Source organism: Petaurus breviceps, unplaced genomic scaffold, assembly GCF_028583685.1.
Source record: "Petaurus breviceps papuanus isolate PSGF00001 unplaced genomic scaffold, PetGlider_PUasm1.0 37, whole genome shotgun sequence".
In the NCBI taxonomy this organism is placed as follows: Eukaryota; Metazoa; Chordata; class Mammalia; order Diprotodontia; family Petauridae; genus Petaurus; species Petaurus breviceps.
In genome coordinates, this window is record NW_027186296.1 from 66,238,358 (window position 1) to 66,258,058 (window position 19,701).

Here is a 19,701-nt window from a genome sequence, read left to right on the forward strand (position 1 = left end):
TATGTCAACATAGAGCCTACCCTCACCCGGCAAGTCTATTTTTCCATCAGTTATAAAACCACTTGATCTTGATTCATTCGCTATTTCTAGCAGCCTGCTAGCCAATACTCTTAAAGAAACCACAACTGCCACTATGGCAGTAGTCTAGAAAGACTTCCACATCACAAACTTCTAGGCTTCATGAAAGAGAATTTCTTGTAGCTCAGTCAAATAGAGTAATTTAATTGCTTCAGGAAACTGGGAGAATTTGAGGGGAAATTTAGTATGTTAGATTCAAACATTAACCCAAATCTAGCTTCTTACAAAGGATAGGAAACAGAGAAAGAAGCAACTCTGATTTTTCAATATCATCTAACAAGGCAGCTAAAGCAGCAAAATACCCAAAAGGCAGCATGTGCCAAGCAGATCAAACCACTGTCCTGACCATGACCACATCTTCCGTTAGTCCCCAGTGGAAACCCATGACACTGTATACAACAGCCCCAGGAATAAAAACCAGTTTCCTTCAAGCCACTAGCTCTGCTTCCAGGCTAGCTCCACAACCATTATTCAGGGGTGCAACCCCATTGGAAAAATTTCACCATCCCAAAGGAACCAATGCCGACTACCACTGAAGGTCAGATAAGCCAAGTGTCCTCCAGACAATTCACCCTGCTTCCAGCCCCTACTACGAAGATGGCAATGGTCCTCCTGACTTTTTAGGAGCTACAACTACTGAAGATCAAGAAAAGTTCTCATCACTAAAGACCTTAGCATGGTTAAATATCTCAAGAGCAGAAATAATTATGGTTTTATCAGTGAACATGGCACCGAAGCAAAAAGAGCAATTACCATCTGCCTTACCATTGTACCCCAAGGAACACTGGGCCTCTCAATGAATCCATAGTTGAAGCCTCCTATGTGTGTTCAGGCTCCTTGAGATAAAGAATTCTCTTACTTTTCCATTTGTATCCTCAGCACTTAGGACAATGTTTTGCACAATTATCATTTAATAAATGCTTCATCCATCCAGAGGGAGGATACTTTCCCTGAAATGGAACTGCTTTAACTCTTTAGTGTATGCTCCATTAGAGGTAGAAGCCATACAAACCAGAAAATTTCACCAGAATATGAGCTGATCCAGGGCTCCTCCAGAAGGCCTGTGGCTTGGAATAGTTACACAAGTAACCAAATAATGGACTAAAATACCAGCAACTAGGAGCTGGCTACTTTCCTTGACATGCTAATTGGCTTTCCCATCCATACTACAAGCATGAAAAGTCTACCACTTCCAATTTCATTCCTGCCTGTTTGTTTTTTAGGTTTGGCCATAGGTAGCTTGGCCATGGGTAGCTTAAGAGGTAGCTCGATGGATTCAGTAGGCCTGGAGTCATGAAGATTTGAGTTCAAATCTGACCTCAGACACTTCCTAGCTGTGTGACTATGGGCAAGTCACTTAACCTCTGTTGGTCCAATGGAGAAAAAAATGACAAACCACTCCAGTATCATTGCCAAGAAAAGTGTACTAATGGTCCACAGGGTCATGAAGAGCCAGAAACATGGACATGTATGAACAACTGAACAACAAATAAGTAGCTTAACTGGCATAACTACTACCCATGTTTATATACTGCTTTATGATTACAGAGTGCTTTGTATACATTATACCCCATAAAGCCTCATAAAAATTTTATGAGAAGATAACCTAAGTTATCCATTTTACAAATTAGGAAACTGAGGCTCAGGGAGACTAAGTGACTTTGGAAATAAATTTTTGTCTCAAAGCTAGGAGATTGCCTTAGATGTCTACATTAATATGTACAAAGCATGAATAATAAACAAAATTAGCCAACCAGCTTAATGAAAGGGGCAAATTTGGCCTTTCAGTGATAGGAAGCTCTGAGAATCAGTGGGATAAGACTGATGATTGGAATATAGTAATGCCATCCAAAAATGTATACTTTATTCAAAAGGAACAGAACACATAAAAGAGGTGCAGAGTGATACTGGAAATTATAAACATATCTTCATGTAAGGAAATCTAGGAATTAGAAAAGTAAATAATGTTAGCAAGAATGATTCTTTAATAGGAGAAATGGAGCTCTACATTGTGATAGGACCACCTAGCCAGGAGAAAACAGACAAGGAATTTGGGAAACAGATCACAAACCTGGCATGGAGATACAATACAGAAGTAATGGGGAACTTTAGATACCCACATATTTGCTGGAACCCTGTTCAAAAGCAAAGCAGCTGATAATTCCTGTCTTGCCTTAATGAGAATTTCATTGTTCAAAAAGTAGGGAAAGTGACAAATGAAACTGCTATTCTGGGCCTGATCCTGAAAAAAATGAAGGAATTGGTTGCTAAAGTAAAAATAAGAACCTTGAGAAAAAGTTACCATTTCATATTAAAATCTATGATAGAAAAGGAGAGGGAAGAAGGATCTGACATTGTGACTTCTGAGAGTAGGATCTCATGGCCAAAAAATTCTGCAGGGAAAGCTGACCCAAGAGAAATAGAATATTTTTAGAATTAAATTCTGAAGGCAAAGCATACAATTTTGATAAGGAAGAAAAAGAGGGAGTTGCCTAGAGAAAATGTGAATGAATAGAGAACTTATTATTATTGATTATTGAAATACAGATGGATAGAAGCAAAGGCTAACAAATGAAAACTAATATAAAAGCAAACAATTAACAAGCATTTATTAAGTGCTTCCTATACAGCAGACATAGGACCAGGTGCTAGGGACACACACACACACACAAACACACAAATAGAATCATCTAAGCTCTCAAGAAGTTTATATTCAATAAAGAAAAGAATGGCAGTGTTGTAAAGGAATATTTTCAGAAGCACTGAAGCTTTTTCAAAATGAGCAGAGTGTGGGGATGAGATTTTTATGTTTCTTTTCTGCCTTGAGGAATCTTCTCTCCAAATATTTTTTGGAGTTCCAAATTTTCTCCCTCTAACTCCTCCCCACCCATTGAAAAGGCAAGCAATATGCCCATTATATGTATGAAGTCATGTAAAACACATTTCCACATTAGCCATATGTTCCACATGTGCCCCCCCCAAAAAAAAGCAAAAGAAAGAAAGTGAAAATAATATGCTTCAATCTGTACTCAAGGTTCATCAGTTCTTTTTCTGAAGGTAGATGGCATTTTTCATCATAACTCCTTTGTCAAAGATCCTTGTTTGGATCAGAGGAGCTAAGTCTTTCATGGCTGGTCATCATAAACAGCATTGTCCTGGTTCTGCTCACTTCAAGTTGCATCAGTTCATATAAGTCTTCACAGGTTTTTCTGAAACCATCTCCCTCATACATTTTTTTTTACTTAATAGTATTTTATTTTTTCCAATTACATGTAAAGATACATTCATCTTTGTAAGATTTTGAGCACCAAATTTTTCTCCCTCCCTCCCCAAGACAGCAAGCACTGTTATAGATTATACATGTATAATCATGTTAAACATATCTTCATATCAGTTATGTCATGAAAGAAGAATCAAAACAATAGGGGAAAACCACAAGAAAGAAAAACAAAAACAAAAAAGTGAAAATAGTATGCTTCAATTTGCATTTAGACTCCAGTTTTTTTTCTCTGTGGTCAGCATCTTCCATCATAATCCCTTGGAACCATCTTGAATCACAGCATTGCTGAGAAGAATGAAGTCTATCATAATTGATCATCATACAATATTGCTGTTACTGTGTTCAATGTTCCCCTGGTTTTGTTCCCTTCACTCAGCATCGTTTCATGTCTTACTAGGTTTTTCTGAAATTCACCTGCTCATCATTTTTTACATAACAATACTATTCCATTACATTCACATACCATAATTTGTTTGGCTATTCCCCAACTGATGGACATCCCCTCAATTTCCAATTCTTTGCCACCACAAAAAGAGCAACTAAAATTTTTGTATATGTGGGTCCTTCTCCCTTTTTTATGATCTCTTTGGGATACAGACCTAGTAGTGGTATAGCTGGATCAAAGGCTATGCCCTTTATAACCCTTTGGGCACAGTTTCAAATTGCTCTCCAGAATGGTTGAATCGGTTCACAACTCCACCAACAGTGCATTAATGTTCCAATTTTCCCGCATCATCTCCAGCATTTATCATTTTTATTTTCTGTCATATTAGCCAATCTGATAGGTGTGAAGTGGTACCTCAGAGTCATTTTAATCTGCATTTCTCTATTCAAAAGTGATTTAGAGCATTTTTTCATATGACTACAGACAGTTTTAATTTCTTCATCTGAAAACTGCTTGTTCATGACCTTTGACCATTTATCAATTGGGGAATGACTTGTATTCTTATAAATTTGATTCAGTTCTCTCTATATTTTAGAAATGAGGCCTTTAGCAGAAACACTGGCTGTAAAAATTGTTTCTCAGGTTTCTGCTAATCTTGGTTGCATTGGTTTTGTTTAGATCTGACAGATAAACTATTCCTTGCTCTACTAATTTGCTTATGGTATCACCCTTTATGTTTAAATCATGTACCCATTTTAACTTTACCTTGGTATAGGATATGAAATGTTGGTCTATTCCTAGTTCCTGAATACTATTTTCTAGTTTTCCCAGCAGTTTTTGTCAAACAGTGAGTTTTTATCCCAAAAGTTGTAATCTTTGGGTTTATCAAACAGTAGATTAGTATAGTCATTGAGTCCTGTGTCTTGTGTACCTAACCTATTCCACTGGTACATCACTCTGTTTCTTAGCCAGTACCAAATAGCTTTGATGATTGCCACTTTATAATATAGTTTTAGATCTGGTACAGCTAGGTCACCTTCCTTTGCATTTTTTTTCATTAATTTCCATGATATTCTTGACCTTTTGTTCTTCCAGATGAATTTAGTTACTATTTCTTCTAGCTCTATAAAATAATTTTTTGATAGTTTGACTGGGATGGCACTAAGTAAATTAATTTAGGTAGAATTGTCGTTTTTATCATTAGCTCTGCCTATCCATAAGCAATCGATATTTTCCCAATTGTTTAGATATAACTTTATGTGAAAAGTCTTTTAAAACTGTGTTCATATAGTTCCTGGGCTTGTCTTGGCAGATAGACTCCCAAATATTTTATATTGTCTACAGTTATTTTAAATGGAATTTCTCTTTCTATCTCTTGCTGCTGGGCTTTGTTGGTAATATATAGAAATGCTGATGATTTATGTGGATTTATTTTATATCCTGCAACTTTGCTAAAGTTGTTAATTGTTTCGAGTAGTTTTTTAGTTTATTCTCTAAGTATATCATAATATCATCTGCAAAGAGTGATAATCTTGTTTCTTCACTGCCTATTCTAATTCCTTCAATTACTTTTTCTTCTTTTATTGCTCAAACGAGCATTTCTAGTACAATACTGAATAACAGTGGTGATAATGGGCATCCTTGTTTCACCCCTGATCTTACTGGGAATGCTTCTAAGCGTATCCCTATTACATATAATGCTTGTTAATGGCTTTAGATAGATACTGCTTATCTATTTTTTTTTTTTTGCTTTTTGGAGGGGAGAAGGCAGGGCAATTGGGGTTAAGGTGACTTGCTCCAGGTCACACGGCTAGTAACTGTTAAGTGTCTGAGGCTGGATTTGAACTCTGGTCCTCCTGACACCAGGGCTAGTGCTCTATTTACTGTGCCACCTTGCCGCCCCGCTTGTCATTTTAAGGAAAACTCCATTTATTCCTATACTCTTCAGTGTTTTTAATAAGAATGGGTGTTATATTTTGTCAAAAGCTTTTCCTGCATCTACTGAGATAATCATATGATTTCTGTTAGTTTTGTTATTGATATGGGTAATTATGCTGATCATTTTCCTAACACTGAACCAGACCTCCTGGATATAAATCCCACCTGGTCATAGTGTATTATCCTGGTGGTAAGTTGCTATATTCTCTTTGCTAATATTTTATTTAAAATTTTTGCATCAACATTCATTAGGGAAATTGGTTTAAAAATTTTTTTCTCTGCTTTAGTGCTTCGTGCTTTAGGTATCGGCACCACATTTGTGTACACATAAAAGGAATTTGGAAGGTCTCTGCCTACTTTTCCCAAATAGTTTATATAGTTTTTTAAAGGTTTGGTAGAATTCACATGTAAATTTTTACATGTGATTTTTTTTACTGGAGATTTTTTCATAGGGAATTCATTGATGGCTCATTCAATTTCTTTATTCTAAAATGGGGTTAAGTATTTTATTTCCTCTTTTGTTAATCTAGATATTTATATTTTTGTAAATATTCTTCCATTTCACTTAGATTGTCATTTATTGGCATATATTTGGGCAAAATAGCTCCTAATTATTGCTTTAATTTCCTCTTCATTGGTGGTAAATTCACCATTTTCGTTTTTGATACTGGTAATTATTTTGTTATCTTTTTCATAAAACCAGCTCTTAGTTTTATTTATTAGTTCAATAATTTCTTTACTTTAAATTTTATTAATCTCTCCTCTGATTTTCAGAATTTCTAATTTGGTACTTAATCGGGGATTTTTAATTTGTTCTTTTTTAGCCACATGCCCAATTAACTGATTTCCTCCTTCTCTATTTTATTCATGTAAGCATTTAGAGACATAAAATTTCCCCTAAGAACTGCTCTGGCTGCATCCCATAAATTTTGGTGTGCTGTCTCATTACTGTCATTCTCTTTGATGAAACTGATGGTTTCAATGATTTGTTTGATCCACTCATTCTTTAGGAAATCTTATTTTTCCATGGCCCTTTATTACATGTAATTTTTAACTGCATCATGATCTGAAAAAGGATACATTTAATATTTCTGCCTTTCTGCATTTGATCAAAAAAGCCTTAATACATGGTCAATTTCTGTACAGGTGCCATGTACAGTTGAGAAAAAGGAATATTCCTTTCTATCCCCATTCAATTTTCTCCAGAGGTCTATCATACCTAACTTTTCTAAAATCCTACTCACCTCCTTAATTTCTTTCTTGTTAATTTTGTGGTTAGACTTATCTAGATCTGAGAAGGGGAAGCTGAGGTCCCCCACTAGTAGAATTTTGCTGTTTATTTCTTCCTCTAACTCACCTAACTTCTCCTGTAAGAATCTGAATGCTATACCATTTGGTGATATGTGTTTAGTTAAGATATTACTTCATTGTCAATGAATCTTTAGAATCTTTTAGAAAGATGTAATTTCCTTTCTTTTTTTTTTTATTTTTTTAAAGCAACTGGGGTTAAGTAACTTGTTCAAGGTTACATGAACAGTTATTTTTGTGTGGGTGCCAAGCATCTGAGGCCAGAACCGATCCCAGGTCTCTCAACACTGGGGCCGGCACTCTTACTCCCTGTGCCACCTAGCTGCCCTGCAGTTTCCTTTCTTAACTCTTTTTATTGGATCTTCTTTTGCTTTTTATTGTCTGGAATTAGGATTGATACCTCTGCTTTTTTTTTTTAACTTCAGCTAAAGCATAATAGATTCTGCTTTAGTCTTTTACCTTTACTCTGTGTGTATCTCTGCTTCAAATATATTTCTTGTTCATAACATATTGTAGGATTCTAGATTTAATCCACTCTGCTATCCACTTCCATTTTATGGGAGAGTTCATCCCATTCACATGAACAGTTATGATTACTGTGTGTTTCCCTCCATCCTATTTTTTCCTGTTTATACTTTTCTCTCTCCTTTCACCCTGTCCCTCCTCACCAGCATTTTATTTCTGACCACCACCTCCCTCAATCTGTCCTCCCTTCTATCAGCCCCCCCTTTCCCTTTTCTTTCCCCTTTTCCCTCCTACTTCCTAAGATAAATTTCTATATCCAACTGAGTATATATATTATTCCCTCTTTGAGCCAAATCATATGAAAGGTTTAAACAATGCTCACCCCCTTCCCTTCTTTTGTACCTCTTCATACGATATAATTTACCCTACTCTGCTTCCCCCTTCCTCTTCTCCCAGAACAACCTTTTTTTTAAACCCTTGATTTTTTTTTTATATCATCACATCAAAGTCATCTTATACCCACACCCTCTATCTATGTATACTCCTTCTAACTGCCCTAATAGAGACACAATTCAAGAGTTACAAGTATCATCCTGCCATGTATGGATATAAACAGTTTAAACTTATTGAATAATGGTGTTGGGTTTTTTTTTCTTTCTTGTTCACCTTTTTATGCTTCTCTTGAGTCTTGTATTTGAAAATCAAATTTTCTGTTCAGTTCTGGTCTTTTTATCAAGAGAGTTTGAAAGTCCCCTATTTCATTCAATATCCATCTTTTTCCCTGAAAGATCATGCTCAACTTTGCTGGGTACTTGATTCTTGGTCATAATCCAAGTTCCTTTGCCTTCCAGAATATCATATTCCAAGCCCTCTGATCCTTTAATGTAGAAACTGCTAAGTCGTGCTTAATACTGATTGTGGCTCCTTGATATCTGAATTGATTCTTTCTGGCTGCTTGCAGTATTTTCTCATTGACCTGATAATTTTGGAATTTGGGTATGATATTCCTTGGAGTTTTCATTTTGGGATCTCTTCCAGGAGATAATCAGTGGATTCTTTCAATGACAATTTTACCCTCTGGTTCTAGGATATCAGGGCAGTTTTCCCTGATAATTTCTTTGAAGAAGCTGTCTAGGTTCTTTTGTTTTTTTTTATCATGGCCTTCAGGTAGTTCAGTAATTCTTAAATTATCTCTCCTGGATCAATTTTCCATGTCAGTTGTTTTTCCAATGAGATATTTTACATTTTCTTCTATTTTTCATCCTTTTGATTTGTTTGATTCTTATGTAGTTTTTTTGTTTTTGTTTTTTGCTTTTTGGAGGGGGGAAGGTAGGGCTATTGGGGTTAAGTGACTTGCCCAAGGTCACACGGCTAGCTTTGTGTCAAGTGTCTGAGGCCGGATTTGAACTCAGGTCCTCTTGACTCCAGGGCTGGTGCTCTATTCATTGTGCCTCCTAGCCGCCCCTGTTTGACTGATTCTTGATATCTCATTGAGTCATTAGCTTCCACTTGCCCAATTCTAATTTTTAAGGAATTTTTTTCCTCAGCTTTTGTATCTCCTATTCCACTTGGCCAATTCTACTTTTAAAGGAATTGTTTTCTTCAGTGGATTTTTTTCCCCAATTTGGTCAATCCTATTTTTTAAGGCGTTGTTTTCTTCGGTCAATTTTTGTGCTTCCTTTTCCAAGCTGTTGACTATTTTTTCATAATTCTCCTGCATAACTCTCATTTCTTTTTCCAATTTTTCTTCTACCTCTCTTGATTTTTAAAATCCTTTTTGAGCTCTTCCAAGAAGACTTTTTGACTTGAGACCAATTTATATTCCACTTTGAGGCTTCACAGGTAGGCACTTTGATACTGTTGTCCTCTTCTGAGTTTGTGGTTTTTTTTTTTTAAGCAATCAGGGTTAAGTAACTTGCTCAAGGTTACATGGCCAGTGATTTCTGGGTGTGGTGCTGAGTATCTGAGCCCAGGATTTGATCCAGGTCATCCCAACACTGGAGCCGGTGCTCTTACTCGCTGAGCCACCTGGCCGCCCCATGAGTTTTTGTTTTGATCTTCCCTGTCACCATAGTAGCTTTCTATGGTCAGGGATCTTTTCTGTTTCTTACTCATTTTTAAACCTATTTCGTGACTTTTAAAATTGAGTTCTGCTTCTGGGGGACAGGAGGCACTGTCTGAAGCATCTTATGCAGGGGGCCAAGGGCCTGGTAACTGGCTTTCCATGCCAGAGCTTCAGGTGCTTGTGGCTTGCCCACTGTGTTGGGGTGGCCTTGCCTAGATATGCCTGTTGTGCCAGGGTTCCAGGGAATCACAATTTGCCTTCTGCACTGTGGCTGGAGACCTCACAGATGTTCTGCTGTGCCACTGGCCTACTAAGCCAGGATTGAGGGGCCCTGGTCACTGATCTGTGCTGTGGCTAAGGGCCTCCCACTGGCTTGTCCAGACACTGCCTGTGCTGGGCTGCACTCCCCTTTTACCAAAGTGAGACAGACCTTTCCCTGAGGTCCTTCTAAGTTATCTTAAACTGGAAAATTGTTTCACTCCATCTTTTTGTGGCTCCTGTCATTCCAGAATCTGTTTAGAGGCTTGATTTAATGTTGTTTCTGAGGGAAACTAGGGAGAGCTCAGGCAACTTCCTGGCTTCTCTCTTCCATCTTGGCTCCTCTCCCACATATCTTATAGCACAATAATATTCCATCACAATCATATACCACAACTTGGTTAGCCATTCCTCAATCCCCTCAATTTTCAATTCTTTTGGACATAGTTCCACATTGCTCTCCACATGGTTAGACAAGTTAACAACTCCACCTACAGTATATTAGTGTCCCTATTTTTCCATATCCCTTCCTGCATTTGTCATTTCCCTTTTCTCTCATGTTTATCAATCTGATAAGTATGAACTGGTATCTCAAGAATTGTTTTATTTTGTATTTCTTTAATCAATAGTGATTTGGAGCATTTTTCATATGACTGTTGACAACTCTGATTTCTTCTTCTGAAAACTTCCTGTTCATATTCTTTTCTCATTTATCAACTGGGGAATGGTTCTTATTTTTATAAATTTGGCTCAGTCCCCTACATGTTTAAGAAATGAGGCCTTTATTAGAGAAACTTGCTGTAAGTTCCCCCACACACACACACTTTTTCTTCTAATTTTGGCTACATTGGTTTTGTTTGTGCAAAACATTTTTAATTTCATGTAATCAAAATTATCCATTTTACTTCCCATGATCCTCTCTATCTCTTGTTTGGTCATAAACTCTTTCTTTATCTATAGATTTGACAGGTAAAACTTTTCACACTCCCTTAATTTGCTTAAATAATCCTGTATGTCTAAATCATGTACCCATTTTGACTTTATGTTAGTATATGGTGTAAGATATTGGTCTATGCCTTATTTCTGCCAGAATACTTTCCAGTTTTCCCAGCAGTTTTTGTCAAATGGCGAATTCCTGCCCCAAAAGTCTGGATTTATGGGTTTATCAAACATTAGACGACTAAGTTTATTTATTTTTATATACTGCATACCTAATCTATTCCACTGATTCACTATTCCATTTCTTAGTATCAAATTATTTTGGTTACTGCTTTTTAATATAATTTGAAATATGATGGGGATAAATGTTAATAACTACAAACAGCTTTTTTTTTAAAGCTATGTTAAGAGACAAGAGAATGTGACTAGGTGGCACAGTGGGTTTGGAGTCATGAAGACTCATCTTCCTGAATTCAAATTTGGCCTCAGACACTTACTAGCTGTGTGACCCTGGGAAAGTCACTTAACCCTATTTGCCTCCATTTCCTCAACTGTCAAAGGAGCTGGAAAAGGAAATGGCAAACCACTCTAGTATTTTTTTGCAAAAAAAACCATAAATGGCGTCACAACTAAAAAGGTGACTGAATAACAACAAAAAGACAAGATTAAAGGACGAAAGATGGCTACTGCGGAAATGGGAAGAAGGATGATGATAATAGCTTCCACAGAGAAGGAACAACTATTCAAATCTAATTTTGCTTCTGTTTTTATCTAGTAAGAAAAGTGATCTTCAGATTAAAAAGAATCATGTAAAAATGGTTAATCAGGAGTTATCTCCTCATCTAAGGAAGGTAGAGAGAGAGAGAGACAGAGACAGAGAGAGAAAGAGAGAGCTCATATCTGCTTTCAATAAGTAAAACCATAAGAATCATTCAAGGTCCTAGTGCTCCTGCCTAGATTTTCTCTCCAAACTCCTTACCTGCCACTTTGCTACCCTGGAGAAATGTCAGCCCTGAGGTTTCCTCTTCACCTCCCTATGCCATTTCACCTATACCTCCCCAACCCCTTCACTTTCTAGGATCTTTTTTTGTGCTGTTTTCCTCAAACAGAATACAAGCCTGTATTTGTCTCCCCATACTTAGCACAATTCCTGGCATACAGTACCGTAAGCACTTAATAAATGCTCTATCAATCAATAAGTCTATCTATAGTTGAAAGGGGCCTCTGAGACCATCTATTCCAACCCCCTCGTTTTACACATGAGAAAACCAAAGAGGTAAAATGACTTTCCTAAGATCATACAGGTAATAAGCATCACACAAGATGTGAGTCTAGTATCTCTGGACTTAGGGCCAGAGCTCTTCCCGCTGTACTTCTCCGCCCACTCACCAGGTCTGGATGAATCACATGCCAGTGTTAAAAGAAATGGTGGACATGACTGCTGAGCTGTTTTCAGTGATCTCTGATGAATCACGGAGAGCAGAAGAGGTGCTACAGGATTGAGCTGAGAAACTGTTACAATTTCCAAAAAAGAGAAAAAGACAGTGCTTCCCATTACAGGCCTCAAGCTTGACTTTAATTCCTGGCAAAATTTTACAACATGGGATTAAGGACTTATTTTGATACTTTATGGTGCAGATGTAAGTTGGGTTCTTGAAGGGTACGCCAACAAGTTATAAGGTCTAGCAGGAACTACCGAGTTGGAAAGACTTGAACTATAGTCCTAGTGATGGACTACATGGAGGTTACTTCCAGGGATCAGCTTCACTAGGTTTAGAGAGGCAATCAGCAATTTGGCTGCAAGGGGATTCATTTTTCAGCCACAGAAATTCTTGAAGATGGTCTATTTAGTTGATAGAGGGGTTACAATCTGCATCTATGAAAGTAGTACCCAAACTGATTAAATCAGATTGACAACATGTCATACCAAAAGGAAAATGTGCAAACATTTAGATAGGGAAGTGATGATTATTAAGAGTCATCATGGCTTCGCCAAGAACAAGTCATGCAAAATTAACTTCACTTCCTTTTCTGACAAAGCTATTATACAGGGAAATAATTTTAGCAAAGCATTTGATAATCTCATATCCTATCTTTCTGGACAAGACAGACAGGCTAGATGACAATTAAGTGTATTTGGTAGTGGCTGAATGACTGGATTCAAAGGACAGTTGTGAATGGAGTGCTGCCAAGATTGAGGGAGGTATATGGTGGGATGCCACAGGAATTTGTCCATGGCTGTGCCATAAAATATGTTATTACTGATTCAAATAGTTAATTTGATTATATATATATAATCCATAATCCAGAAATAAAGTTCTGGGCTTACAAGGATAAATTTCAAATTGGAAGCTTCTCACTAAAATTTCTATTTGATTTGTGCTTCTACCCAGGATTTTCCTGGAAGCATATGGATTCAGCTTGTGGCTACTTCTTTACAGAAAAGGTATCTTGCCTTTATGGGGTAAATATCCATGCAAGCTCCCAAGCTAACAATACAATGAATAAATTTCACCTGACTAAAAAACTGCAATCACTTCCAAACACGGTCAACTTTTTGTCTCCTCAGGTTCTGCCCCAGGGTTTAGGTCCCCTAAAAAAGGAAAAGCACAGAGGACTGCTGGAGAGGTGACCCTTCTCCTTCCAATAACCCCTTTGTCCTACCTAATACCAAAGGGAGAAGAGAGGACTATGAAAAGTTACATAAAAAGAAGCACGCCTTGTGGGGAGGTGATGAAAACATAGAGGAGATTCTTGACCAAGTGTTAGTATCTGAAGTCCCTCCCAACTCTGACAACATACAATTCTGTGAATGAAGGCATAAATAATATGCTTATAAAATTTGCAAATGACACAAAAGTGGGAAGAATATTTAATTGACTGGATGACAATCAGAATCCAAAAAGATCTTAACAGCCTAGAATGAAGATTCAAAATATCAGGCAGAACGATTGTAATGAGTAAAGTATTAGATTTGGAATTAGAAAGACCTGAGTTTGAATTATGATTAATACCACTTATTAGCTGGGAGAGCCTGGACCAATCACAATCTTTCTGAGCTTGAGACTCTTCATCTGTAAAAAGGGGATAATAGTACCTCCCTCAGAGTTGTACAGATCAAGTGAGATACTGTATATATAGTACTTGGCAAATCTTAAAGTACTATATATATGTGAATTGCTTTTGTGATTAGAGAAATAGTTCACATTTTAAAATAATCTAATAATGGAGATATACATAAAGTCCTAAACTTGATTCACAAAAACTAGCTTCACTAGTCCAGGATGTGGAAACTATGACGAAACAACTCCTATGAAAAAGATCTGAGTGTTTTGTTGAACTGCAAGCTCAGTAGCAACACAAAACTAATTCGATCTTAGGTTGCTTTGAGAGAGGGACAGAGGAGAATAGAGACAACAGTCCCACCTGAATCATTCAGATCACCCTGAGAGTGCTACGTTTAATTCTATATGCCACATCTTAGGAAGGCAACTGAAAAACCTGTACATCTCCAGGAGGCAGAAAGGACTCCACACCATACCCTCCAAGGGTGAAGAAGAGAACACTCCAGGGGCACATGATGATTATCTTCAAGCATATGAAGGGCTATCATAGAGAGAAAAGTATGTACTTAAGCTCAGAGCATAGACCTAGGAGTGAGGGATGGAGGCTGCAGAGAGACAGATTTGACAAAGGGGGAAAAAAATGAATAATTCAAACCATTCTCAAATGGAGTGGATTGTCTCAAGAGACAGGCTGTAATGGAAATGCAAATTTAAAGATCTTCCCTGCCCCTAGGTCCTTTGATAGGCTTAAGAGATTCTGAGAACCTTCCTTGATTTGAAAATATACTCTACCCCCTAATAGGTTGAATGTGGTCACATGGAGTCTGTGCCAGGAGGCTTGGTTTTCAGGAATGCCCACACCATGATGCTGTGTGATTGGGCAGTGGGTCAAGAGAGTGGTTACATTCTGACCCAGGAGAAGGCTATATAATCCCTGATGTGAGGCTTTGCTTTGGGGCACATTTTGAGAAATGTTATGTGATTTGACCAGATGAGACTCTGGGTAGCCATTGTTGAGAGCAGAAGAAAAGGACAGCTGCAGGAAGGCAACGTGAAGTCACAAATCTATATGTCCCCTCTGCTGGCTGTCCTTCTCTACCAAAACCACACTCACCCCCACTGGAATGGAATCCCAAAGGTTCACTCACCTCTGACTTCTCCAATTTGTTCTGAGCTTCAATCTGAGCCACAATTTCATTCATGTTCGTTTCTAGTACCATGCCACCCATCACCACCTCTTGCAGGATGTAATGAACCTAAAGGAGGGTCAAAGATAAGAAGAATTAGATCCCCTGGGTCTGAGCTGGGGACCTCCAAGAAGAAGCCGAGGCTTTCCTGCAAACTGCAAGTGAAAAGAAGAAACACTGAGCAGAGGGACAGTCTAAGGACTCCAACCCCAACTCCTAACCTTGAGGTCAGACATTTCTCAACTGAGGAACAGGATAAGTTTCCACCAGGTCTCAAGCAAATCACAATGACTAACCTCATTTTAAGCCACATCTAGTAGAGACACCTCATTGTATACAAGGCTGAACTTATATAGATTAATCATTAAGTCTGGTAACAGAGCAAAGCCACATTCATCCTTTCACCTAATAAGATAAAGAGTCAAGCTGACCATGATTGGGAAGTAACTTTATACTAGTTCTGTATAAAAGATCTAGCTACTAAAAGCAAGTGATTCAGGTAAAATAAAGTCACTTCCTTACCCCTACAAACCCTGACAAAATTCATGGCAGGGATGAAAAACCAACTTCTTCCCAAACTATTTTTCTTTCTTTTTTTTTCCTTCAAAATAACTATTTATTGATAGTCTTTATTTTTGTATTACCTACATTATCCAAAATATACCTTCCCACCAACATATTCCCAGAGAGTCATTCCATATAAAAAAGAGGAAAAACAGTTCATTAAAATTAAGCAATACACTTAAAAAGTATGACATTATATACAGTATGCCATATCTGCAATCCCCAACCTTTACCAAAAAAGCAGAATGGGGGTGGTGAGAAGGAGGTGTCTTTCTGGGAGCAAAGCTTAGTCAATATAATTTCATAGACCATCTATTTTTCAGCAAAATCTGGCTCTGTTTTTTATATCAAAGGTGGAGGACATTCTAATTCCAAGCTGCCAACTCAAAATAAAGCCACTCACCCATTCTAATAGTTATATATTTTGTCCTACAAGGGAAAAACTGGCTAAGCAAAGGCACAAGCACCAAAAGGTCCAGAAAGATCCAGTTTGGGCTCCAATAGGTGACATTTGACATTTAACAATAGGTGACATTAATAGAACACCATTTCCATAATAGCTTTTATATGACAGTGTAATGGGAATGTAAATTTGGAAGATCTTCCCTGCCCTAGGCTAAAGTGCACCTGAAGCCTGGGGTGGGAGGCTTGTTTTTCAGTAAATACTTTTTGATTGGCCAGTGGGTCAATAAGGTTGTTACATTCTCTGAGCCAGGAGAAGGCTATATAAGTCCTGATGTGAGGCTTTGTTTTGGGGGCTCACTTTGAGAAGTGTTCTGATTTGATGAAACTCTGGGCTAGCTGTTGTCCAGAGCCCCCCGGCTTTGAAACCCAGATGTTGTTTGGTATGGATGTAATGGTTGCAGTTTGGAAAGCTGTGTACTTTATCTGTTTCTGTCTTGATAATGCTGTCTGTATATTCTGAAGTTCGGGGTGCTGACCTTTTTCCCCTGAACGAGATAAGCGATACATATCTGACTGATTAAAGTAAACTTGTTAACCCATTTTGAGTTGCTTTCCTTTATCAAAGCAGATCCAAGAACCTGTGGTGGCAGCAAATCCTGAGGACCCTTGGGGTGCTTGCTGCTACAGACAGTCACTATGGGAAATAATAAAAAAATGAAGGTAATAAGCTGTTTCCAAATGTTGTCAAAGAGCTTACAGGCTGGTTTGGGAGATCAAACACATTCTAAAAAGATAACCTTAGGCAGCTTCAAAGTAGGAATTGCTAGACAGCAACTCAGTATGGTGTAGTAGAAAGAGACCAAAATGGTCATTGTGCCCTGTGATCTTGGGCAGATCAATTAACCAATCTCTCTTGGGCGCAGTTTCTTCTTCTATAAGATGAAGATGATTCTTGCCCTGCATCCCTCACTGTGCTGTTCTGAGGACTAAATGAGATAAGGTATGTGAAAGTGCTATGAAAACTGTAAAATGCTATTCACATGTCAAGTACTATTGAAGTATTATTGAGCAACTGAACCTGACCAAATACAGAGAACAAAGTCATGCTGGAGGCTTCACAATTTTAAAAGCATTCATGGATCAATTTAAGATATCCCCAAAGAGGGACTCTTGAGAGTGGAAAAGATGGACAAAATTTAAGCCAAAAAATAATGATTTAGAAACCCAGTTTTCTTTATCTATTAAGTGAAGCTGTTGAACTTGAAGATCTCTACAGTATCTTCAAGCTCCATCTACTCCCTCAGTTGTATAAATCTTTATGAGAATGGTCTATATATGAAAGAAAGGAGAGCTTTAAGGAAAACATGATACAGCAGAGGACAAGAGCATAGAATAGTTTACTGGTTAGATCTATGGAGAAGGGAAGAATTTATGACCAAACAAGAGATAGAGAACATTACAAGTTGTAAAATGGATAAGAAAGAAAATAGAAATCTGGGAAACAATTTTTACAGAAAACATACCTGATAAAGGCCTCATTTCTCAAATATATAGAGAACTGAGTCAAATTTATAAGAATATAATTTATAAATATAATATGTAACATAATTATAATGAGAATATAATTTATAAGAATATAAGTCATTCTACAATTGATCAATGGCCAAAGGATATGAACAGGTAATTTTCAGATGAAGCTCTCTAGTCATATGAAAAAATGTTCTAAATGAAAACATGATAAAGAAGCAGGTTTTGGAGAATGCCCTTCTACAGTGGTCATCTACAGTATCATAAAATTGACTCAGAAGTCTACAAATATAAGATCTTACTATATCTATTGTTTGTTGATTTGAGGGGGAAAAACATCTGATTCAGTAGAACAAAATATTAAGATTAAAGGCTCTCCTCAAGATGTCATCTAAGCATACATTAAAATCACACAGGATTCTAATCTATAATCTTGTGTGTGTGAATAATAACGATAATAATAGCTAGCATTTATATAAGACCTTAAGGTTAGCACAGCACCTTACAACTATTATTTCATTTTATCCTTACTATAACCCTGGGAGGTAGATGCTATCATTTCATCATTTTACAGATGAGGAAACTGAGGCAGAGAACAATTAAGTGACTTGCCCAGGATAGCTAGTGGTGTCTTGAAGCTGGATTTGAACTCAAGTCTTCCTGACTTGAGGCACAGTGCTCTATCCACTGCACCACCTAGCTCTGTACGTGTGTGTAGCATGCACACATGTAGGTATATACATAAAATATAAATGTATATATAACACGTGCATGCCTGTTGCATGTGCACATGTGTGTGTGAACATATAGGTATGTATGCATACATGTAGGCCATGTGCTGTAGGTGGATAATGAAATGAGCCCAGAACTAATAAAAGAGGAAATGAAGCTGGATCACATCTGGCTAACTGGGTAATGCTTTCAATGGTCCTGGCTACTTGCTATATAGCAAGATGTATGACCAATATTATCCTGGTCATCTTATATGGCTACAAATCATGGAACACCAGGACATTATACTGTCAGAAGAAGAAGTGAACCAGTCATATACTGTGAGGATAGGTTTCTCTATGGCAGATTTACAGAATCACATACACACACACACACACACACACACACAAACTACACAAAATATACTGTGTAAAGGAGTTGTAACCTGCATTAAATTTATAATTCAGCTGAACTCAACCTCCTCTCTCACCTCTCCAAGCATTTTACACAGGCCATCTCCTATGCCTTGCTCCCTGAAACGACATAAAATGACTAAGTGGCTGCCTCTACTCCCTTGGCCCTAGCACCTGACCCCAAGTTATTCTCCCCCAGGATGTCACTTACTCCCTCCTGAAAATTGTCCTCTTCTACTTCTGTACCCTCCTCAATCTACCACCTTTTCCTCAGTCTCTTAGAGATTAAAAGGGTCAAGGACTAGGAGTCATTACTCTGCCAGACACCAGAGCCTCTGGATGACAGATCACTCCTCTCTGGGTATGTCTATATTGTGATGCCACAGGGCCTGGAGATCCATGCCTTTCACATAGGATGCTTGAGCAGTTATGTGGGCATGCAATGACCCAGAGAGGATTCTGAGGTCTTCCTATACCTCAGACAAGCATCTCCCCACTCCAACTCAACCTGCCCTAGAAATTGTAAGGCCTACTTGTGTCAGTGGTAAGGAGGGCTGAACATGGTCACTACTCTCCATTGCTGCTTTTATACCATCCAAATACCACCATCTCTCAATGACCTCTCTTCTTTTGAGGTTCATATAGTCTTCAAAATTTGTCGTCATTATCATTAACTCCTCCTTCTCTGGACACAAATACCATATTCCTCATAAAGGAATTTCTACCTATATTTTTTTCTTTTTGGCAAGGCAATTGGGGTTAAGTAACTTGCCCAGGGTCACACAACTAGTAAGTGTGAAGTATCTGAGGTCAAATTTGAACTCAGATCCTCCTGATTCCAGGGCTGGTGCTCTATTCACTATACGACCTAGATGTCCCATCTCTACCTATATTCTTGATCCCATGCTCTCTTACCTCCTTCAGAACCTTGTTGCATTAGTCATCGGCTTTCTATTACATGTTTATTTGTTAAAAACAATTTATTGTGCATTGAACTTCAGACAACTACAAAACAACATATTTAAAACTATTTACACTGCAACACAAATTTCTACATGTAACATATCCAAAGATTCTTCTGACCTTCTCTATTTGCTCATTTGTAACTTTTTG

At 37.7% G+C, this 19,701-nt stretch overlaps 1 protein-coding gene across 2 annotated transcripts in view; it reads right to left on the reverse strand.

Annotated features, from left to right (window-relative positions):
• AP3S2 (adaptor related protein complex 3 subunit sigma 2) overlaps positions 1-19,701 on the reverse strand; it is a 52,969-nt gene that overhangs the window by 2,687 nt on the left and 30,581 nt on the right. The window contains exons 5-6 of one of the 2 annotated variants that reach the window (XM_069098616.1): positions 14,930-15,037; positions 14,182-14,322 (exon numbers count right to left, since the gene is read on the reverse strand). In XM_069098616.1, coding sequence (XP_068954717.1) covers positions 14,197-14,322; positions 14,930-15,037 — 234 coding nt within the window. In that variant the 3' untranslated portion in view covers positions 14,182-14,196. Of the gene's footprint in view, positions 1-14,181; positions 14,323-14,929; positions 15,038-19,701 lie in introns of those variants that run through there. The other variant, XM_069098615.1, reaches the window with a different exon arrangement.